Source organism: Heterodontus francisci, chromosome 13 (genome assembly GCF_036365525.1).
Source record: "Heterodontus francisci isolate sHetFra1 chromosome 13, sHetFra1.hap1, whole genome shotgun sequence".
NCBI classification, from domain to species: domain Eukaryota; kingdom Metazoa; phylum Chordata; class Chondrichthyes; order Heterodontiformes; family Heterodontidae; genus Heterodontus; species Heterodontus francisci.
The window spans coordinates 113,597,312-113,617,321 of NC_090383.1; the positions used below are offsets into that span (position 1 = coordinate 113,597,312).

The 20,010-nt window shown below is 43.9% G+C and overlaps 1 protein-coding gene across 4 annotated transcripts in view; it reads left to right on the forward strand.

Moving 5' to 3' along the window:
* wdr27 (WD repeat domain 27) overlaps window positions 1-18,667 on the forward strand; it is a 412,961-nt gene extending 394,294 nt beyond the window's left edge. For all 4 annotated transcript variants that reach the window (XM_068045466.1, XM_068045467.1, XM_068045469.1 and 1 more), the window contains one exon: window positions 17,812-18,667. In XM_068045466.1, the coding sequence (XP_067901567.1) occupies window positions 17,812-17,859 (48 nt within the window). In that variant the 3' untranslated portion in view covers window positions 17,860-18,667. The remainder of the gene's footprint in view (window positions 1-17,811) is intronic.
* The last annotated feature ends 1,343 nt before the right edge of the window (window positions 18,668-20,010 follow it).

Below are 20,010 nucleotides of genomic sequence, written 5' to 3' on the forward strand. Positions count from 1 at the left end.
GGGCAGGCCTCCCGCTCAACGAAAAATTCCAGCCAGTGTTTTGGAGAAAGTGGAGTCTGAGCTGTTGTAATGCAATTTTAAAATTACCATCTTTGTTTTCAGACTCCTCCATGGCTTCGCCCATCTCTATCGCTGTAACCTCCTCCAAGCTTATAACCCTCTGAGATCATGGCACTCCTTCAATTCTGGCCTCTTGTGCATCCTTGATTTCCATCACTCCACCATCGCAACCGTCCCTTCAGCTGCCGAGGCTCTAAGCTATGAAATTCCCTCCCTAAACTTCTCCACCTCTTTATTTCTCTTTCTTCCTTTGAAACGTTCCTTCAAACCTACGTCTTTGATCAAACCTTTGGTCACCTGTCTTAATATCTCCTAATGCAGTTCCGTATCAAGTTTTGTTTCATAATACTCCTGCAAAGTGCCTTCGGATGTTTTACTCTGTTAAAAACATTATATAAGTGTAAATTGCTGTAATAATGCAATATTCACATAATATACTGCTGTTGTAGATTACATTGGAATCTTTCAGGTAGAGACAATGGGAAAAACAGTTCATTCAAGAATTGCTACTGTGGGAACAACATTGAGGTTACTGCTATCTGGGAGAGACCAGAAGAAAACCACCTAGTAATGCCCTTGAAATAGCATCCAAACATGATACTGAATAGCATTCTCCTTAAGATGGAAAAGTGTTGATGATTTGATTGGAATGAGGAAATGACAGAGGCATTGAACAAATATTTTGTGTCTGCGGTGGGTGGGCCAGTCACCGCACGGGGAGCATGACAAGCAAACCCATGTGGGTTGTTTGCCTGCTCCAGGTGGGGGGAGATGGGGGGTGGGGTGCAAGGGGTGGTGGTCCCTCGTTAAAAGGCACTTAGTGCCTGAACAAGGGACCCAGCATTTGGCAGATGCACCACCATCTTCAGCAAAGGTGAAAATTGTTTTGGGGGTGAGGAAGCGCCTGGGAAAACCCTGTCAAAGTACTAAATCTTTGGAGCTTCTGACCTTCAATTGATCCTCAATTGACACGGAGGTTCATCAACTTTACTGAGACAAGGGCTGGAGTTTTACCAGCAAGAGTAAAATCCTGACATCGGGACGCAGCCGGCGGGCAGTGGGACCATGTCGGCTATTTTACCAGCAGCAGCAGCCAATTAAGACAGGTGGCCTGCCTCTCCGAGCTGCTGGTGCAATCAGAGGACTGGAAGGCACCCGGCTGAGGCTGGTGGGGTTATAAAATGACCGTGAATAGGCCAATTAATCGGATTAATTTGCAGCCGGCTTCTAATCGGCAGGCGGCCCCTTCCACTTCTAGGATTATTCTTGGCAGTGGAAAGACATTGAGCTTTCCTCCCGATGCATCCCACACCACTTTATTACCTCCCTGCCCGTTTCCAAAGGGCTGGTAAAATTCCGGCCAAGGAAGCACTCCGCCCCACTGTCAGGTGAAATTCGTTTTTGAGTCACCGTGACTGCAATTCTCAGAAACCCCGATGGATCGCGGACAGCAGGTTGGATTACCAGACTAAATAATTACATACCTGGAGTTCTGTCTGAACATAGGGAGGCATACATATTGGCAAATTATTAAAGCAGGCACCTTAAATGTGGTCGAGTACAGGACAGCCAGGCGCAATGTTATGATCGAGACGGGGTTCAGAATGTGCAACAGGGAAACGTAGCTGAATATGGAAAATGAATCACATCCATAGACCTGGGTTCAATTCTGGGTACTGCCTGTGTGGAGTTTGCAAGTTCTCCCTGTGTCTGCGTGGGTTTCCTCCCACATGCCAAAGACTTGCAGGTTGATAGGTTAATTGGCCATTATAAATTGCCCCTAGTATAGGTAGGTGGTAGGGGAATATAGGGACAGGTGGGGATGTGGTAGGAATATGGGATTAGTATAAATGGGTGGTTCATGGTCGGCACAGACTCGGTGGGCCGAAGGGCCTGTTTCAGTGCTGTATCGCTAAACTATAACTTGTCCCATACCCACAATTTGCAACACAGCACTTATTACTGAGGTTAAGATTAAGGGCTTGCTGATGTGTTGCTGATTGTTGTCTATACTGATGGGGTTTCTGCTGCTGAAACTCGCAGTGAATAGTGAAGCCCAGTCAATGGCATGCAGCCTTGCAGGCAGTGGATGTGAGAAAAATCAAGTCATCGGGCTGAATTTTACAGACCCCCCCCCCCCTGACGTCGGGGGTCGTGACAGGAGGTGAGGGTGAGGGGAGGTGGCCGGAAAATGCCTCCGGCAGAGGCTCGTCACGGACCTCGAAGCCAGGAAAGCCTGGCCCGATGATGCCGGCGGCGAGCCCTAGTGGTGGCCCCCCTGCCGCCTGGCAATGGGAGACAAATTTAAATATGAAAATTAATTTAAATATAGAAAAATTACCTTCTTGCTCCCGCCATCTGTCCCAGTGCAATATTGGTGCCGATGGTCCGGGCATCCGAGGCGGAACACTGGTGGGGAGGGGGGAGCAGGTAAGTTTTTCAGTGCAGGATGGGGGCGAGCAATGCCAGAGTCATTTCATTGTTATAGGGAATGGTGGGAAGGGGTAAAGTTTAAAGTTTATGAACTTTGGGGGAGAAGGTCAGGTGCACAAGGTTTTGGGGGCGGGGTGGGAGCAGGTATTTACTTCACTGGTTAACGGGGGAGTTGGAGAGGGTCAGGATCAACTTATTTAAATTTTTAAAATCGCTATATCTTTAAATAGTTCAATTGAAATGTCGGGCTCAAAGCCCTTAAAAATGGCGTCAGCGCCTGTGCAAAGGCAGCTAACGCCATTGCCGGGGTGGACCGCCTGCCCCCTCCACGTCATCAGGGTGGGCGGTCCACCCTGGCTATTTAAATGAGCCACCGCGCTTAAAATCTCAGCAGCTCTGCAACGTGCAGCATGCACCGGCATTTTTTTGGTCCATCGCTGAAGTATAAATTCCAGCCCATAGAGTCATAGTCATAGAGTCTTTATGGCACAGAATGAGGCCATTCAGCCCATCGAGCCCATGCCACTTTCTGCAGAGCAATCCAATCAGTCCCATTCCCCGGCTCTATTCCCGTAGCCCTTGAAGTTTGTTTCCCTCAAGTGCCTATCCAGTTTCCTTTTGAAATCATTCATCGCCTCTGCTTCCACTACCTTCATAGGCAGTGAGTTCCGGGTCATTCCCCTCGCAGCATAAAAAAGACCAATTCACCGGGCACCCAATTATTCGTCAGATAATTTGATAACAAATAATGAGATCACGCTACCAGAAAGTGCAGCCTCATTTCAATGTTTAACCTGCCATTAAAAATGATCCCACCCTGAATTTCACATCTTTGGGCAAGACTGTGCTTTCAGCACAAGACTTTCTGTTAAAGCTGGGTGCAAGGTTCTAAAAGGGAGAAGGCAGGTTTCAGATTGTGTTTCTTTGGCAGGAGTTTTTGTCTTTTCTGTAACCTTTGCTTCATCGTGTTGGATCCATTGGTTGCTTTTGATGGGTGACCCTTCATTTCTGCACATTTGTTTCTCCCATCCCCCGACCAATACTTCGCTACATAAATAAGTGTGGCCCCAGCACAGACCCCTATGGAACACTAACTACCATGTCCTTCCAGTCCAGGAAGCTTCCTTTACCCCTGTCCTTTGATTCCTGTCTTCCAATCATTTCTCCATTGATGTCGGCACATTCGCCTTAATTCCGTGTACCATTACCTTTAATGGACGTCTTTATACAGTACAGTTTCAAATGTTTAAGAGTTGGCACCATCATTGGTATAACCAGTGCAATACAAAACAAGCAACTATTGTAAATCAGTTCAGGAAATATCGAGTTGACCTAGATGCCTTAAGAATGCCAGAACCATTTTCTCATTGCTCCAATGTGTTTGCAAACTTCTCAGCTTTCATTTTTGACTGAGTCATAACCAGCTTGGACAGCAGTTAGATACGATTAGTGTCAACTGCAATCGTGAGAGAAGCAATCCGCTTACAGGGGCATTTCCCTGCAACAAAGAGGGTGCTGTTATAGGATATTCCAAGCAGACAACGTAAGTGCAATAAAAACATTGACAGGAGTGCAGTTTCATATTGCATCATTGGAATTGACAGGTAATGGAGGCACCGTTCCAACCATTAACCAAGAGTGAGTCTAAACAGTGTGGTTAGTATGGGAGAGTTGAGACAATGTTGCAGCCAGTGCCATCTAACAACCAACAAATTCATGAATGAATTTTGGGTGTACATTAAAGGTGAAATCAACTATACTTAGGTCTGATTAAGATTAAGCAACTGTACATTATACCACAGTCTTATCCTTTACGTACGCTTGTAGTGAACAATCCAGAGCTTTTTGGTAAATGTATTTTACTGACAAATTCTATGTAATGTCTGCAAGATAATGTTTTTCAAAAAAACTTGGATGTACAACATAATTTAAATCCTAAGACAGTGAGACCTGGAGTTTGCTCTGCCTTTGTGCCCAAAGACATCTGTAAATTTTGGGCATAAGTGAGTTATATGCGTAACTACAAGACACCCCAAGTCGCCTCCATCTTCTACATCCGTTCCCTCAAAACCTCCATTCAATCCAATCTCTGCCTACAAAACTAGCCATGCCCCCCAACTCTCAAACACCCCAGTGCGGGGGGGGTGGGGTGGTGGGGGAGGGGGTGGAGGCGCGGTTGGTGTAGGTGGGATTTCTCTCAATATTACCTCCAGATCTCAGACACAGCAGGAAACAATGTCGTTTTCTGGTCTGTTAATTGTAATTTTATTGAGTGTTTCTAAAAAGTTTAACATCACTGAGACTGCTTTGTATTTTCTGTTCCTTTTGATGCATTTTTATGGCCTAAGTATATCACGTTAAAAATTGTAAACTTCTCCAGATTCAAGATTCTTTAACATGTGTGATTAATGTGCATGATTGATGGTTGAATTAATCAAAACTTTAATTTTAAGAGCCAAAAAAGAAATCTTCTGGTGTAAGTTTAGTGTTTCCTTGGGCTTAGATTGTTTACATTGATATACACCCACTTTACGTTGGGGCGTATTCTCATGAGATTGGGAGAATACTTGAGCAAAACTTGACATCGGGAAAATGGGAGCAATTTCGGCTGCAATTTCCACAGAGGAAACACCCGGCTTCTGCGTATCAAAACTATTCCTAAACATAAGGGTTGATTCTTGCGTGGAAATTCTGAAACATAAAGAGAAACAATAATAATACTAAGTTTGCTTTACATGCATTCTCCTGTTTACCCAAGCTTCTATTATGCATCCTTGCAGAGTTCGTGTTTAGCATTTTGACTAAGGAACTCAGAATGTTTCCCTATTATAGTTATGACGTGCATACAAGAAGCAATGCTGCTCACGCAGCATTTATGCACTGACTGCATGTAAGATTCAGTTATTCCTGTTTCAGAAAATGACTGCCTGGCTTTACTTCTAAGTACGTTCCATTGATGTCGACCTTAACTTGCTGTGTCATTGGTAAAAGCCACTTAAGGATACCTCATTCAATTTTACTCAGTCATTCACTTCCTCCAATTTGTGAAGATTTCACAGCTGATAAAACTTGACAACGGAGCAGCACATTTGGCATTGCATGGAAAGGTAACTGCTAAGGAAGCATGCAGTCCCACATATAAGGAACTGGGGAGTGTTAAACTCCAGACAGCTTGTTATGGAGGAATAATGCTGAAACCTATCTTTACTTAGTTGCACATTTATAGTACAGAGTAAAAGGATTACAAACATGTAACTCCTCACTCAAACCCTCCACCAGTCTCAGTAAGTGTCTGCTTATAAGTGCTCAAGTAAGATCCTAATTAACGCCCTCCACCTGTATACAATCAAACAATTGATACTCGATTAACAGATTCTCCTCTTCCTTTTATAATACAACTTGGATTGACATGCTCAAAGAACATTTCAAAATAAATCAGAATAACTTCCATATTGGGTAAAAATTATAACATTGTGAGATGCCCCTCCTCTAGCACTCCTAACAATTTCTTTGTACTCGCATTTCTTTTTGTGACACAACATGATAGCTGATGACTTGCATCTACCCATTTAAGTTTGGAGATTTCCTTTCTCTTCAGCATTTGTTTCAATCCAGCAAGGTCAATACGTAGTCATTTCTCACTCACACTTGTAGTGTACATTGTCCCACAAAGAATGATTATCCACATAACATTCAATGAGTATCCTATCTTCAGTATGTCCCTTGTTCAGAATTTCAACCAAAATATTTGACAAATGGAATCCCATATCCACTGCCTCCACAACACACAGTGTTTCCACAGCTTAAGTGCTTTTAACGACCCATTTTATTTTATTAGCCTTCCAAGCTGGAGGACAACATTTCCCATTTTCATCCATCAGAAATATGAAACCAGCTGTACTCAAATATCCATCAGCAAGGTCAGCATGTGAAGCATCATTAAAAATTATTGGCTTCATATTCTTTGGGTCACCTAAGGATGGGAACTTCAGTATACATTTCTCCAGAGTTAGTTTTTTTTTACTAAATACAAGAAATGCTGGAAATACTCTGCAGGTCTGGCAGCATCTGTGGAGAGAGAAGCAGAGTTAACATTTCAGGTCAGTGACCTTTCATCATCGGTTCTGAAGAAGGGTCACAGACCTGAAACGTTAACTCTGTTTCTCTCTCCACAGATGCTGCCAGACCTGCTGAGTATTTCCAGCATTTCTTGTTTTTTTTCAGATTTCCAGGATCCGCAGTATTTTGCTTTTATTTTAGTTTTTTTAATGTTTTATTTGCCCTTGAAACATTTTCAATTTGCGTATGTTTCATCATTAGTGGCGCAGCGGTTAGCACCGCAACCTCACAGCTCCAGGGACCCGGGTTCAATTCTAGGCACTGCCTGTGCGGAGTTTGCAAGTTCTCCCTGTGACCATGTGGGTTTTCGCCGGGTGCTCCGGTTTCCTCCCACAGCCAAAGACTTGCAGGTTGATAGGTAAATTGGCCGTTGTAAATTGCCCCTAGTGTAGGTAGGTGGTAGGGAATATGGGATTACTGTAGGGTTAGTACAAATGGGTGGTTGTTGGTCGGCACAGACTCGGTGGGCCAAAGGGCCTGTTTCAGTGCTGTATCTCTCTAAATAAAAAATAAATTGTGCTTAACTCCAACACATCAAAACTAGCATCAGGCCTAGTCTGAGAGCACAACCAGTTTCATTGACCAATCAAACTTCGAAATTGCTCAGTCTCTGCTTTAGATATATCATCATCTTTCTGCGATGACCTAGCACGATTAACCGGGATGGGAGTAACACTCTCTAAATAGGATTGTTGATTTAAAGTTATTCCAGACTTAGTTTGCTTAATATCTAAACCAATATATTTAAAAGCCCCACATGTCTGACTCCCAATCTTAAATTGTGCCCTAAGCTTGTTAATAACATATTTCTCAAAATCCACAGTACCACTCAATAAGAAATCATCAACGTGGATCATGAAGATGCCTGAAAGTTTCCCTCTTGATACTAATAAAACATTGCAGGATCTGCTTTCAGTTGAACACAACCAGGTTTCAAAAAACAGATCTCACCAAGAAATATCGCACCCTGGAAGCATTATAAAGGCCATAGACGCATTTGTTCAGTTTCCATAGTTTTCCTTCTGCATATGCTGCCTCTTTAGGTGGTTTCAGAAACACCTCTCTCTGAAAAGTATCAATCACCCTGCAGAAATATGGCTTTCATGTCATTGGATCTTCAAAACCCCTTGCACTAGCCTCGCTTTAGCCTTTTAAGTCCCATTGGGAAGAACTGTTTTAGTATAAATCCATCTATGTGACAAAACTGGCTGTTCCCTATCTGATACCTCAGAATAAACTCCAAACTCTCTCCGACTCTCTAATTTCTTATGTTTTACTTCTCTTATTAGTTTATCCTCAGGTTTATTGGCAGCCATTAAAATGTCATAGTCATGAGGGCTTCTGCTTCTGGTTCTATTCCGAGACTGTTCTCTAACCTTCGGTTCATTGTGGCATCTGTTCAAACTAAGGTCTCTATTAGCACTTTGATGTCTTTCTGATGTCTACTGCTAGAAGATCTCCCTTTCACATTATCGGAGGCTTTTTCTCCAGGAAGTGATAGTTTCCTTAGTCAAGAGTCACTTCCAGACACACTATTAGAACTTACACTGTGCTTTCTTATCCATCCCTCTTTCACCTCATTCTGCCAGTCCATGGACTTTGCTTCTTGACCATCATCTTGAATGTTTAACCAATATTTAAACTTGCCTGTACGTCCCATAATTGATGCATTCCTCCATTTATTAGACCCTTCTGGAATATATGGGCATGATTAATTAGTTTGCAGATGACACCAAAATTGGTGGTATAGTGGACAGTGAAGAAGATTGTCTAAGGTTACAACAGGATATAGATAAACTGGGAAAGTGGGCAAGGGATTGGCAAATGGAATTTAACGCAGATAAGTGTGAAGTGATGGATTTTGGGAAGTTAAACCAGGGCAGGACATATACAGTGAATGGCAGGGCCCTGGAGAGTGTTGTTGAGCAGAGAGACCTTGGGGTGCAAGTACATAGTTCCCTGAAAGTGGCAACACAGGGAGACAGGGTGGTGAAGAAGGCATATGGAATGCTTGCCTTCATCAGCCGAGGCATTGAGTCCAAGAGTTGGGACGTCATGTTACAGTTGTACATAACGTTGGTTAGGCCGCATTTGGAGTACTGTGTGCAGTTCTGGTTGCCGCACTACAGGAAAGATGTGATTAAGCTAGAGAGCATGCAGAAAAGATTCACAAGGATGTTGCCTGGTTTGGAGGGCTTGAGTTATAAAGAGAGATCAGATAGGCTGGGTCTGTTTTCCCTGAAGCGAAGGAGGCTGAGAGGGGAAATGATAGATGTATATAAAATTATGAGAGGCATAGATAGGGTAGATAGCCAGAGTCTGTTTCCCATGGTAGGGATGACTAAAACTAGAGGGCATAGATTTAAGGTGAGAGGGAGGAGGTTTAAAGGGGATCAAAGGGGTAAATTTTTCACACAAAGAATAGTGGGTATCTGGAATGAGCTGCCTGAGGAGGTGGTGGAGGCAGGAACAGTAGCAACATTTAAGAGGCATCTGGACAGGTACTTGAATGAGCAAGGCATAGAGGGATATGGAATTAATGCAGGCAGGTGTGATTAGTATAGATAGGCATTATGGTCAGCATGGACGTGGTGGGCCGAAGGGCCTGTTTCTATGCTGTACGACTCTGACTCTTCTATAAGTACCTGCTTAGTGCAATTGGCTTTTGGATGTGATTGCGATCCAATCTTTGATCGACCTTATTCTGTTCCTCAGGACCCTCATCACAAAACACATGATCATTTGAGGTACAAGATGCATCATTTCCCCTTATCAGCTGCTGAGATTCTGAGATTTTGTAATCAACCCTGATCAATCACAAGGAATGAACCTTAACAGTTTGATTTCCATGCTTGATAACTACTGTCTTACGATCACGACTGATTACGTTACCAGGGCCCTTCCATTCCCTGTGACCCTCTCTTCTATAGTATACCAAATCTCCTGAATTAAATTCTGCCTCAGATAGCTTTATATGATGCCTCAGAGCTCTCCGAATTTTCTCAGAGAGCTCAGCCTTGATGAAAGCCTGTCTCCCTGTATGTAAAGCATTCAAATATGCAGAAAAAATGGAACTAATTGTAGTACCTTCTAGAGCAGGAAGACTGTTGTACAGTACAGAAGGCAATTTGGGATTCTGCCCATAGACCAATTGATAGGGACTGTATCCTCCAACCATCTGAAGCGAATTCTTCACATGAACCGCCCATGCCATGGCAGCTGTCAACTTGCAGTTTGGCTGGTCAGCTAAGATTTTATGCAGCATTTATCAACCACTGCATGACTCCTTTCACAGAGCCCATTGCTGAAAGGACTTTCAGCTGCAGTAATCATAACCATAATGTTCATGTTTTCGTACATGTTTCTGAACTCATTGACAAATTCCCCTCCATTATCAGTCAGAAACTTAGCTGGTGCCCCAGGTCCAGTCACTATCCATTTGTCCATAATTTTGTCTATAATCACCCTTTTGTCCTTGCTATTTATTATTGCAGAAAGACTAAATCTAGTTGTTAGGTCTGTAAAATGTGGAAAGAAAATATTCTTGTCTTTGTCCCATACCTTTAAATCCATGGCAACCACCTTGTTAAAGTCACGTGCCAATGGAAGGCTGACAATAGGACGTGATGGTGTCCTCTGATACGTTTTACAGATTTCACACTTTTCATTAATCTCTTCTATTATCTTTGTATACTCTTCATCAATCATATCTGCATCATTAAGCAGGGTTTTTAATCTCTGATAAGAAGGGTGAGCAAATTCACATTGTCTGTGTAACTTTAAGACAGCTTGCTTTTTTTATATCACTGATTCTTAACCCCTGATGCCATTAATACTTCTCTAACACTGACTAGAAACATCAGGTTTTGTTAAGGGGATACAATAATGCCCTGACTTGGTAAATTGCAAATTCACTGACTTTCCAAAAACAATTGCCTTATCATGCTCCATATCAAGTTTTATTTGTGCCTTTTTCATTGAAGGCTTACTCAACAGTAAAGGTATCTCACTAGAGACTACATCAGTACTGATAAAGTGGCTTACTCAAATTATTTTACATGGAATTACTACTCTCTTCAGTGACTTCAATGTGTTGTCATCACAAAACATAAAGCTGATATTTTTATACTCTTTAAACTTGCGTCAATCCTCACTACTGAGAGAATCCGGACAACATTGTAACCAATCAGTTCCACATACTATCGACGTGCAAGCACTATCTAATACAGCACAGTTGAATGAATTCACAATTAACACCTTCATCACAGGACTAAAACTCCTTGTGACGAGTACAATTCTTTCAAATTGATCAATATCTTCCTCTTCTGCCTCAGAATTCTGTGTCGTGTGTTATTTTGAGGACTCTGCCCCTCCGATTAGGGCAGTTCATTGCATAATGGTTAGTCACATCTAATGCACCTATTAACTGTTCCTTGGACATTACTAGAATTTATTCGCCTATGATTGCTGTTCCAATTCTGTCTTCCACTGTATTAGTCAGACCTGCTAAAGGTGCTTTCATCCTCATTCTTCCTGTCTTTAACTCTTCCATTGTACTTATGCCTGCTTCCAGTATCTGGACCATTTCAAAATCTAGTAAACACAAGAAATAGGAGCAAAAGTAGACCATATGGCCCATCGAGCCTGTCCCGTCATTCAATATGATTGTAGCTAATCTTGGGCTTCAATTCCACTTTCCTGCCCGCTCCCCATTGATATATTCAATTATCGAGCATCCACAACCCTCTGGGGTAGAGAATTCCAAAGATTCACAACCCTTTGAGTGTAGTCATTTCTCCACATCTCAGTCCTGAATGATCCGCCACTTATCCTGAGATTGTGCCCCTGCGTTCTAGATTCCCTGACCAGCGGAAACATTGGGCTGGATTTTAAAGGGTCCCTGACGCCAGGATGGTTGCTATGGATGAGGCCAGCCACCAGCCCCGACACCGGCAGGGCCCGGCCCAATTTCATCGGAGGTGGAGAGGCTTCATGGTGGCCGCCCTGCCACTCGTCGACGGGAGCATGATTTCCATATTTAAATAAATTAACCTACTTGAATAAATGAAGGTCCCGTTGCCTCCTTATTTGCCGCACCGATCTTCATTCTGGCAGCAGGTAATGCCGTGCCTTTAAATCCCTGTCCTGGGAAACCAGGTGCAACTCCTGTGGGGAGGGGGGATGAGGTACTTTTCTCAGTACGGGAGGGGGGGGGAGCGGGAACAAACTCTTCGGATTGGTTGGGGTGTGATGGGAGGGGTAAAGGACAAAGGTTTTGAACTTTACAGGCGGAAGGTCATATATTCACAGTCGGTATTCCAGGAGTGGGAGCTGGGGGGCGGGGGGAATGGCAGGAATGATGTGTAATGCCATTGGGGCGGGGGGGAAGAGGGCATAGAAAGACTTTTCTATTCATTTTTAGTAACTGTAAAATAATTGGCCCTTTAAAAACTTAAAGTGTCATTTAGGGCTGTAAGCCCTTTAAAAATGGCACCGGCGCCTGTGTATTGGCGCCGGACGCCATTGCCGGGGACGGCTCACCCACACCCTCTACGTCATCAGGGGTCGACCACCCCGGCCATGCTAATGAGCCATCACATTTGGAATCGCAGCAGCTCCACGATGTGTGCCCCGTGCATGCGGGCCGCTAAGCTTTTCATCACTGCCTATTTCAGTGGCGGGCTTTCAAAATGCAGCCTATTCTCTCAGCTTCTACCCTATTAAGTGCTTTCAGAATCTTGTATGTCTCAATTAGATCGCCTCTCATTCTTCTAAACTCCAGAGAATATAGGCCCAATTTACTCAGTCTCTTATCATAGGACAAGCCCCTCATCCCAGAGACCAATTTAGTAAATTTTCACTGCACCGCCTCCAGTGCAAGTGTATCCTGTCATAAATGTGGAGACCAAAACCGCACACTGTATTCCAAGTGTGGTCTCACCAATGCCCTGCACAATTTTAGTAAGACTTTTTTATTCTTGTACTGCAATCCCCTTGCAATATATGCCAATATACCATTTGCCTTCCTAATAGCCTGCTGCACCTGCATGTTAACTTTGTGCGTTCCTTGTACGAGTACATCCAAGTCTCTCTGAACATCAAAACTTACCAATTTCACACCTTTTAAAAATATTTTGCTTTTCTATTTTTATGACCAAAGTGAAGAACTTCACACTTCCCTACATTATACTGCATTTGCCATCTTGTTGTCCACTCATTTAACCTGTCTATATCTCTTTGTAACCTATGTCCCCCCCCCCCCCCCCGCAGCTTACCTTTCCACCGAGCTTTGTATCATCAGCAAACTTAGACACTTCATCCAAGTCATAATATAGAGTGTAAATAGCTGAGGCCCCAGCACTGATCCTTGCAGCACCCCACTATTCACTGCCTGCCAACTCGAAAATGACCCATTCCTCTATCCATGCCAATATATTACTCCCAACACCATAAGCCTTTATCTTGCTGACTAATCTTTTATGTGGCACCTTATCAAATGCCTTTTGGAAATCCATGTATACTACATCTACCGGTTCCCCTTTATCAACCCCACTAGTTACATCTTCAAAAAATTCCAATAAATTTGTCAAACAGGTAGTAAAACCATGCTGACTTGTTCTAATCATACTAAACATTGAGCCTTCCATTCTTTGTGTCACTGCAGAATGCCCTGTTCATTCTACCAGGGCTGCAGGAAATGACTATTTCCCCAGGAATTTCTTTAAGGCAGCAGACATTTGATCCAACAGGGAGTCTTTGTCCAAGAACGGAACCCCAGTTAGAACTAGGAACCTGTCCTTATGTGACACCCTAGCATAATCTAGCAATTTAAATGCTAGCACTGAACCAGGGTTCTCCAAATTGAATTTGGGCAGCCATAAAGGCGGGGCTAAAATGTGGCAAGTCGAAGAGACTTAGCAGATGGCAGGAAAAAAGACAGAAGTGCAAGGGGAAAGCCAACTGTGTAACAGCCCCGACAAACAATTTCCTCTTTGGTAGACGTAGCACAGGTCCACATATCTACATCATTCTTCCACTGGTCATATGGTTCAGACTCAGAACATAGGAGGGTAATCATACCCTGACAATATACAATTGCTTTCTGCCATATTTTCTACAACAGCCCATGAGATTTTAGTTTTCTATGTAAAAAAACAAATTCCTAGGGGCTAGATTCTATGTTGCCACCGACGACTACGGCGGCAGCAGTCAAAGATGGCGGCCCGCACACACTGGTTTCACTCCACGGAACCGCCGCAATCTTATATGCAGTGGCTCATTAACATGGCCGGGGTGGACCCCCCCCCGGATGACGTGGAGGGGGGCAGGCAAGCCATCTCCAGCAACAGCATCTGTTGCCACTGCGCAGGCGCCGTTGCCATTTTTAAAGGGCTTCCAGCCCTTACATTTACTTTAAAATTTTAAAGAGACATTACTTAAAAAGTTATTACAAATAATGAAATAAATGTTCCCAACTCCTCTCCCACCTCCCCAATAAATTTACATTTCATCCCTTGTCCTCTCCCCACCCAAAATACTCACCTTCTGTACCTGACCTTTCCTCCCAAAGGTCAGAAACTTTTAACTTTACCCCTTCCCATCACCCCCTAGACCAATCAAGTAAGTTTGACCCTGCTTCCTCCCGCCCCCCGCACTAATAAAATTACTTCCTCCCCCCTCCCCACAGGTGTAGTGCCTCGTTTCCCCGGACGGGGATTCAAAGGTGCATCAGTGCCAGCCGCCACGATGAAGATCGTGGTGGCACATCAGGAGGTGACAGGAACTTCATTAATGCAGGTAAGTTAATTTATTTACATATTTAAATTGCGGTCCTGTCGCTGAGCGGCGGGGGGGGCCGCCATGAGGCCTCGCTGCCGCCGGCAAGACCGGGACTGGCCCTGCCGACGTCAAGGTCCGTGGCGGGCCTCATCTGGGGCAATCTTCATGCCCCCCCCTTCTCGTCACAGATCCCAACGTCGAGGTCCCTATAAAATCCAGCCCCTAGTTTCCAACCTTCAGCTTTAGGCAACCATCGTCTGCTACCATGTTAAACTCCAAAAAGCTTGTAATGGAAGGATAATACTGGAGCCTATCTTTACTCAGTTTTACATTTATTGTACAGAGTAAAAAGAATACTCGCATGTAGCTCCTCACTCAAACCCTCAACCAGTCTCAGTAAGTGTCTGCTTATATTGCTCAAGGAAGACCCCAATTAACACTTTCCATCTGCATATAATCAAACAATTGATACACAATTAACAGATTAACAGGGAGGAGGAGAACCAAGAGCAGGGGGAGTGGGAAAGTGACTGTTATGGACCTCAGTCATCGTGGTACCTGCGATTGTTGTCCCCTGACTTTGCTTAATCATGCGGTGTTCTAGGAACTCCCAAAGGAATTCCCATCCTCACCAGTTTGTACAGTGCAATTTAAATATCAGCAGAACCAGGAACAATGAAGGAAACAAAGCTGAGACATGCAAAAAATGGCAGACTAGCAGTAAAACCAATTAAAGCACGGAGCAAAATACTGCAAAATATAATTGCGAAAGCAAAGAATCCAAATATCTTTAGTAGCAGCTCAAGTGATAATCTCCCTTTAAGGAGTCTGCTTGGGCAGGCCAGATCTCACGATTCCTGATTAATATGAGCGAGGTGAGGAATGTGGGAAGAGCTTCTGCCAAAAGCAGGAAATTCAGCACAAGGCCTGTACTTCTATCAATGTCAATGAAGATCATGCCTGTAGTACAGCTGCATTCCTGCAAAATACGATGTGTGCACCATCAGCAGAGCCTCACATAACTTACTCTTAGTCTTTTATATGTTGATATCCATTGTTTGTTGTGACCTTGAAACAAAAGCAGCTACAACATTTCTTACTGAAAAAAAAAGGCTTTTATTTCCGGGAGGGTACGGCTAAGGCTAAAACAACCCAGCAAGACCGGGGATATGGAGATCCTGTCAAACCAAGCGGCACGGTCTTGTTAACTTTTTTAGCTCTGTTTGCTGCCCAACAGCCAGCCAAATGGACATCCTGGACAGCAGGCAGAAGGGAAATGCCAATGGCAGGAGGCCACAGCCCGGGACCCTTGGGGATGGTCCTTGGCAATTGGAAGTGGAGAGTGAGCCCACAATCAGGAGTGGCAGAGGCCTGTGATTCACAGTGGTCCTACACATCCTTACACTCACGCCACTGAAACTTGCAGCCAGCTGGCACCCTTACACTTCCCACGTGCTTCAAGGTAGAAGTCACAGTACAGTTCAATGCCACTAAGGAGAAACCTCATGGTGCAGTAAGGAACTGCAAGGGTCTGCCAGTTTGTATAGTGCATTATCAGAGCTGAGCCAATTCAACTTCATGTAAACCCCAAATTCTGAATCTTGCTCACCCACTTACATGCTGCCAGCTAGAATGTTTACCCTGAAAAGTGATCAACATATGGGACTGCATTTTAAAAGCCCGTCGCCAAAATAGGCGGCGGGCGAAAAAAATGGTGGCCCGTACACAAGGGGCCCATGTCGCAGAACTGCCGCGCTTGAAAATGCGGCAGCTTATTAGCATGGCCGAGACGGCTGCCCCCCACCCCCAACAATGACGTGGAGGGGGCGGGCGAGCCGGCAACAGCGTCCCGTACCACTGCACATTTGTATAGGGCTTAGAGCCATAAATGACAGGTTGAATTTTTAAAGTCACTGTCCATTAAAACATATTGAAAATGATTTAAAAAACTCTTTCCATCCCCTCTCCCATCCCCCTCAATGCCTTACATTTAATGCCTTGTCAACTCCCCCCCCCCCCCCCCACCTCCCCAAAATACTTGCCTTGACTACGTAACCTTACCCCTCCCCAAGTTCATGAACTCTAACCCTCAACCCATTCCCATCAACCCCCCAACCAATCCAAAGCGTTTGACCCTGCTTCCCCCACTCCCACACTTAGAAAATTACCCCCTCCCCACTCCCCACAGGTGTTGCGCCTTGATTCCCCAAACGGGGATTCGAAGGCACGGCTTAGCTGGCCGCCAGAATGAAGATCTCAACAGCAGCCGGCATGTTAATGAAAGGTAAGTTGCCATCTGCATATTGTAATGCGGATCCTGTTGCCAAGTGGCAGGGGTTCCGCCACAAGGCCTTGCCACTGCCGAGATCAGGACGGGCCCTGCCGGCGTCAGGGTCAGTGGCGGGCCTCATCCGTACCGACATTCATGCCTCCCCATCACTGTTCCCAGCATCGGATACCCTATAAAGTCCAGCCCATGGTATTGGACCAGGGTGGGGGTGGTTGAGCTGAAAATCCTGGAATCATTCAAGGTACAGTTGATGGGAGACGAAAGGGTTTTTTTTGGATGGATAGTCAAAGGTGGGTTAAATGGCCTTCCTGAGTGCTATTTATCTTGTGATGTATGCACACAACATTTTTCTTTGTGTATATTACTAGAGCAGTGGCAGGGTACACAGTGGGCAGAGGGATCCAAACTGGTTCAACATGCCAATTTTTGAACCTTTTGAAAATATGAGTAATGGTTCAATTTAGGTCAGTTTGGGACTGGGACTCAGTTTGGCACTCGCCCCTTTGTGAGAGACTTCAAATGTTCATAGAATTTTAAAAGTAAGAATCCTTCAGCAGTAACTGTCAATTTAAAATTATGGGGGAGGAAAGACTCTCAGTCCAAATTCCACGTTACCTTTTTTGTAAATTTTTGCATGAGTCGTTTTCTAACCCAGTCGTTAGATTTTTTTTTTTAATAAATACCTGCTACTGCAGTTTTTGAGCTACGAAACAATAAACCTGGTTTGAACCAAGGCAATGTGCTTCCTGTGATACATTAAAGCTTTAACCCATCAAGAGACCTTTTGTATTCACCATACAAATGAGGCTATGAGTTGTGCATAAGTGCTTCGCATTTCAAGTCTGTTGATTAACCATTATGTTTTACTCATTTTGGAAGCATTTTTGAATTGCATTACATTGGGTCAATTTTAGCATATGAATATTTTGTACATAACTTTTAACAGATTCAACATAAACAGGTTTACATCTCGATTAGAATGGTAGACAAATTGCAATGCATTCATATGTCAGTGTACAGCATAATTTCAAGCCTTTCAAGTGACAAGAAGGGACAGCAATGTTGCAGGAGTGGCAGCGATTGTTTAGTTTTTTTAACATGCCACATGCATTTTGTTTTTCATGCCACAGCTCACCACAGCCACCCTGGATGGCAAGCTCCAACTGTTTGTACCGTAGTGGCAGACGACACTGAAGGCACAGGGATGAAGAGTGGAATCGTATCTTGGATATAGCATAGATAAATCATAACATGAGCTGAGAACTGGAAGTACTTTTCATGATGGGAAACCAAATGATAACCGCCACAAATTGGGAAGCAGTTAGCAAGAGAGTTCAGAGGTTCACGATGAAGGAAATGTCATACTTCGTGTTTTCAATATTTCTAGGATAAAGAGCTTCCAGTAACAGATTGGCAAGGGGCTCAGAGATGACTGGATGTTATTTAGCAAAGATGATGAAAAGATTTCTGAGCCAAAATAGTTGTGTCACAGGCTTCAGCCCTGCGTCAAACCATCAATGGTGATTGCATGTCAAAACTGTGTTCTAGTGGCTGAAAATGAACAGCTTATCTGTGACTTTATCATTTTGAAAGGGAAGCAGTATAAATCCACTGGGCAGTTTTTCAGGCTGCATTAGCAACCCACATAGCTCACTGTTTTTGAAGCACTGTGTTAACTCACTAACGACTTTTAATTAGAGATAAAGCACATTGGGCTGGATTTTAAGAGCCTGCCTCTGATCTCAGTGGTGAGCTCAATGCGGGCCGCATGCCAAAGAGCCACCTCAATTTCCCATGCGGCAGCTCATTTAAATAGCCAGGGCAGCCCACCCTCATTCACATGGAGGTGACGGGCTGTCCGTCCCCAGCAATGGCATCAGCTACCTGTGCACAGGCACTGGAGCCATTTTTAACATACAGCCAGCCTTGACAATTTGAATTTTTAAAGATATACCACCCCCCCAAAATGTATTAAATAAATTTCTAATGCCCCTTTCCCCCCCCCCCCCCACTCCCGGTAGTGCTGCTGGGGCTAAGAGCTGCCGGCCTGCTCATTGGCTGGCAGCTCACTGAGGCGGAACATCCTCTCTCAAGTGGGTGGAAGTCCCACCTCGGGACAATTAAAGCCCGGGACCCACAAAATGCGAGACGGATCCCCGAGCTAGGCGGAAGCGGGTTCACCACCGACTTTTATGTTGGTCGTGAATTCCCATCCGCCTCAGGTAAAATCCAGCCCAATGTTTCAGCTTTGTGACCTTTCATCAGAATCTGTTCTTTTTGTTTTTCAAATTGTGACAGGCCTATAGTGCATTTTCTGTTTTTACTTCAGATTTTCAGCATTACAGTGGTTTCTTTTGCTACCTCCTGCATAGTTTTAATGACTGGAATTCATCAGTGCACCAGAAAGGCACAAAACTAAAACAGCCTCCTGAGGTTTGGGGGTAAATCTCATTAGCAGAAGCCACTTTTATTCCCTCAGATCAGATCTGCTTTCCAGTCTTGAACTTTGTATCAATGTCTGTTGGATAACTATTTTTACTTTTCTCGCCTCCTTGGACCCTGTTTTGAATTACAATATTTTTATAATCAAGTATGCTTTCTTTTAATTGAGAATTCTACTCAAGAAAGTTCTGCAGCTTGCATGTTTAGTCCTGGATCTGCAAAGTGTTTCCTACTCTGCTCCCCAAAAAAAACCTTGACAATTTAAGATAATTGCTGTCATAATTAATCAGAAGCGGTTTCTCCGCTGCATTGCTCACACTACCCAAACAACGCTTCACATTTTTTTGAAGAAACTAAGATTTATTGCATGGTATTTATTTTCCCATTTCCAGTGCCAAGGAAGAAAGTGCTCCACAGAGAATTGAATTCACATTCATATAACACCGGTATTACAGATGTCATTAGCATCATTTTAAAAGAATGTGCTTCCATACTGCTATCTAATTTTGAAGTTGGAATGAAAAGGGCATCAGATTCTTATTTTCCACTCCCACATTCAATGGAACTTTATCACATACTGCTGTACACCAAGGTGCCCCACTCCACCTGGCTGATTAAAAAGACCTAGTTCTCTGGTGTGAATGTGCTAATGACATTGTTAAGTATAGTGGGAGGACTTACAAATTTTCTACTTTTAGTGAAATCGCTAAACTGTTCAGAAAGGAACTGGTTTACCATTTCCCTAGAAATAATGACAGAGCAAATCTTCCCGCTGTGTTTACAGTGTCACTAACACACACACACACTGACCGGAGGGAATCTTCCAGCTGTCTTTACAGTGTTACTGACACACGCACGGACCAGAGGGAATCTTCCCGCTATCTTTA